A 3,815-nucleotide genomic window follows, 5' to 3' on the forward strand; every position below is an offset into this window, starting at 1 on the left:
TGTCTGTCCCATTGAGGGTCTCCAGGCCCTCAAGAAATCCATCCACACCCCCATTGAGCATGGCGGCAGAGAGCCGCGTGAGCTCATCCCTGGTGCTGGGGCCATGGCCCCTTTGGACCTCGGTGACGGCCTGCAGGTTGCTCTCGAGGCTGTCCATGCGGGCACTGACCGAGGCTAGCTGGCTGCAGCAGCTGCCCCTACCAGCCACGCTCAGGCCCTGCAGCCGGGTGCCCAGCTGTGAGAGCTCCCGGCGCAGGGCCAGCTCCCGGCCATCCAGGCTCTGGTGCAGCCTCAGGCTGGCCGCCTGACCTTCCTCGCACTGCTGCCGCACCTCCTGCACCCGCAGGTCGCATGTGCTCTGGATGCCTTGCAGCTTCTGCTCGAAGCCATCCAGCAGGCTCCCCCAGAGTTGATGCAGCCGTCGGTCCACATATTCGTCCAACAGGGCCAGGGAGGTGAGCGGAGATGGGGGCGCCTCCCGAAGCTGCTGCAGGCGGGCCTCGTGGCCGAGGGCCAGGCCATGCACCTCGTCCAGCAGCTGCACCTTGGTCCGCAGTGTGTTGCTCACCTCTGTCACCTTGCTCAAGATCTCGTCCAGAGGAGGTGTGAGTGGCCTTCCAGCTCTGTCTCCAGGGTTCACAAACCCCTCGGGGATGCCTCCAAAGCCCACCTGGGCATCGGGAGCTCTGGGGCCACCGGTCATCCTGTTGGGGTCCTCGTGGCTGGCCACCAGGCCGCTGAGGGTACCATATGCTTGCGCCAGGCGCTGGACATCACCCTCCAGGCGTTCCAGCCGCTCACCAAACAACCCCAGGCCTTTCCTTCCTGGGAAAGAGAAGGAGAGAACCCCGGGGCGGGATCACTGGCCTGGCTCTCTCAGCTTGTCCTGGTACCAAGCCACCTGATTTTCTGTTCTAAGCCAACCTTGCTGGGCATAGCTCTGTCACTTTGGGGAGGGGGCCTGAGGGCTCGCCCTTTTGCTCAGCACAAGATGCACTCTCCCTAGCCCTGCCCAAGCTCAGCTAGCTTGGGGTCAGTCCCCTTCCCACCTCCCCCAAGAAACCCAACCACCTTGGTAGGGTCTCCATGGGCAGACTCACCGTAAGGGCTGGGGGTGGCTCTGCTAGGAGGGGGCCTGGGGCCTGGGCTCAGCTGCCCGGAGGGAATCTGGGGCTCAGGCTCCGACTGGGGTGGGGCAGCCCCGTGGTCTGTGAGGTGCTCAGGGCAGCCTTCTCCAGTGAGCCCAGGGCAGCAACGCCAGGAGAGTTCCGTCACCTTCTTGTAGCCGACCTTGTATTTGGGTCTGAGCACTGTGCGGTACCTGGGCCAGGGATGGGGAGAGAGCAGGGCTCTGTGTCTGTGGGCTGAGGCGCCTGCCTCCTGGCAGGTGACCTTGCCCCTGGCTGGTATTCAGGCCACTCTCAGACACTTAGATATAGTCTAGGTGTCTCCCTGCCTCCACCACACCCCCAGGGGTATCCTTCCTGTGCTGAAGGCGACAGGGCTGAGGGATGGAAGCAGGCCTTGCCAAGGCTCAGAGATGGGCTAGGGGAACGCAGGAAAAGAGGAACAAGAATTTAGCCCCAAGGCTCCCAGGGTCACCTGGACACCCTTGAGCTCATACTGCCGTCAGAAATTTCACTGTGGTTTTGGTGGGACCTTGAAGAATTCTGACAAAGGTGTACTGCCCTGGAGCTGGGCAAGCAGCTCCTCTCACTGCCCGGGGGCCACTCTGAGCTCCCATCAGCTCCCCCTTCTCTCCACTCCTTCCTACCCTACTCTGGAAACTCAGCTCTGGTGATGGAGGCTGGTGACAAGGTACCTCTGATTTTGAGCACAGCGGTGAAGGGCCAGGTGGAAGGCAGAGCAGGGGCCACTCCCTCAGCTGTTCACCCACTGAAGGCATGACTGGGGCACGTGCCCAAGGATCCCAAGTTCACAGGCTGTATTCAGACCTGCATTTGAACCTCTCCAAGTACAGACCTGAGCACCCCACCTATGGGGGATATACCACACATCCTCACTTGGCCCCATCTGGCCAGTCTGAGGCCCCTGGCTGGTATTCAGGGCCACTCTCAGACACTGGATACAGTCTAGATGTCTTCCTGCCTTCATAACACCCTGTCACCTTCCTTTCCTGTGCCAAAGGTGACAGGGCAGAGAGATGGGAGCAGGCCCTTCCCATACCCTCACCCCTGGCCTGCCTTCTCCACATCACCACAGCCCTCCTTGAGTCTGCCCGGGGCCCCTTTGGCATCAACCACTGCCAGTGTGACCCTCTGCTCTCCCCTGTGCCCCCCACCCCCAACCCTTGTCCCTGCTTCTTCCTTGCCTGGTGCTGCCTCTCCCCTAGAAACCCTCCCCTGGTGCCCCTGTGGGTTCTGACCAGATCAGCCTGCCCCTGATTCCTCCCTGGCCCCTTCCACCCGGCTGGTGTGGGCTCTAAGAGAGTTGAAGCCCTTGTAGAGCTGGCTGCTGCTCTCAGCTTAAGGCAGGCCTGGGGCATGGGCCCAGGGATCCTGAGTGGGTGGGATGGGGGTGCACTCACGTGACTGTCCCGGGGCACTTGGGCCCCCATCCACACTGCCGGTACTCAGCCTTTATGTAGCTCTCTGCTCCCTCCTGTAGGACACAGGTCACATTCCTGTGCACCACGTAGGCGCAGAGGGCCCTGCAGGGGAGAATGGCATCCTTGGAATATCTGGCCTGGGCTGGGCCACTGAAGCTCCTATACCCCCTCCTCCATCTGTAGGCCTCAGCAGATGTGACCCCATCTTTTCTCCTTATTGCTGGGAGCCAGGGCCCTGGGCCTGGGGTCCCGCCCACCGCTGGTCTTGCTGGTTCCAGCCTCTCCATTGGGTTGGTCACTGGATTCAGCTCTGTACTGAACCAGGAGTCTGGTGCAGCTGCCCTTCCCTGGTCTGACCTCTGCCCTCCCTGCCTGGAGAAGAGACCCACCCTGGATTCCCCACCGAGGGCTTTGCCACATTCCAACTCCTTCACTGGCTCTCACCTCCTCACCTTAGCACTGGAGGTGTCTGAGGTCTCAATATAGTTCACGAGGCCTTTGAAATCACCCTTCTCTCTTCCTCCCGTGACTGACTCCTGGGGCAATGCATCCACCTTGTACCTTTCTGCCCCCTGCCTCTGTTCTGGTTTCTCATCCCCAGATCACTTCTTCTACCGCTTCCTCCAGGAAGCCTGCTCTGATGTGCCCAGGCCCACTAAGTGTCTGCTATTGGCCGACACTCCAATACCTCTGAAACGCATCTAGAGTTCAAATGCTAGCATCCCAGGCAGAGCCCCTAACTCACCTGGAGACCAGTTGGCATGCTACTGCCTAAGAAAGACCAGAGGCTGAGACAGGGGAGGGGCAACAACCTCACTTACCGGCCACAAGGGCTGGGGTGGTGGCTGCCTGGCATAAACCAGCCACCTGTGGACTGCTGTGGAGCTCTGGAGCCACAACATGAACCCAGGACCCAGGAGTCCCAACTAGCTCTGTGGCCCACCCACGTTGGGGCTGCCAAGGGGCTGCTGGGGCCCAGCTGACGGAGGGAAAGGGCGGGCTGCCGGGAGCAGGGCTAGATCTCCGACCTGATGGGGCAGGGGAGTAGTCGAGGCCCGCGGTGTGTGTGTGTGTGTGTGTGTGTGTGTGTGTGTGTGTGTGTCAGTCAGAGAGAGAGAGAGAGAGAGCCCCGCGTGCGGACCGCCCTCCCTCCCTTCCCTCCACCTGGTCCGCTGCGTCCGGGTTGCACACAGCGCAGCTGGAAAATGTTACTTCGCTGGAAAGGTTTCCGCGGGCACTGCCAGGA

The 3,815-nt window shown here is 61.3% G+C and overlaps 1 protein-coding gene across 1 annotated transcript in view; it reads right to left on the reverse strand.

The window, feature by feature from the left end:
* The window catches only part of EMILIN3 (elastin microfibril interfacer 3), a 5,974-nt gene that overhangs the window by 1,337 nt on the left and 822 nt on the right, over positions 1–3,815 (reverse strand). Inside the window, exons 2-4 of the mRNA XM_015563944.1 lie at positions 2,549–2,671; positions 1,101–1,321; positions 3–825 (exon numbers count right to left, since the gene is read on the reverse strand). Coding sequence (XP_015419430.1) covers positions 3–825; positions 1,101–1,321; positions 2,549–2,671 — 1,167 coding nt within the window. The remainder of the gene's footprint in view (positions 1–2; positions 826–1,100; positions 1,322–2,548; positions 2,672–3,815) is intronic.

Source organism: Myotis davidii, unplaced genomic scaffold (assembly GCF_000327345.1).
Source record: "Myotis davidii unplaced genomic scaffold, ASM32734v1 scaffold199, whole genome shotgun sequence".
NCBI lineage: Eukaryota > Metazoa > Chordata > Mammalia > Chiroptera > Vespertilionidae > Myotis > Myotis davidii.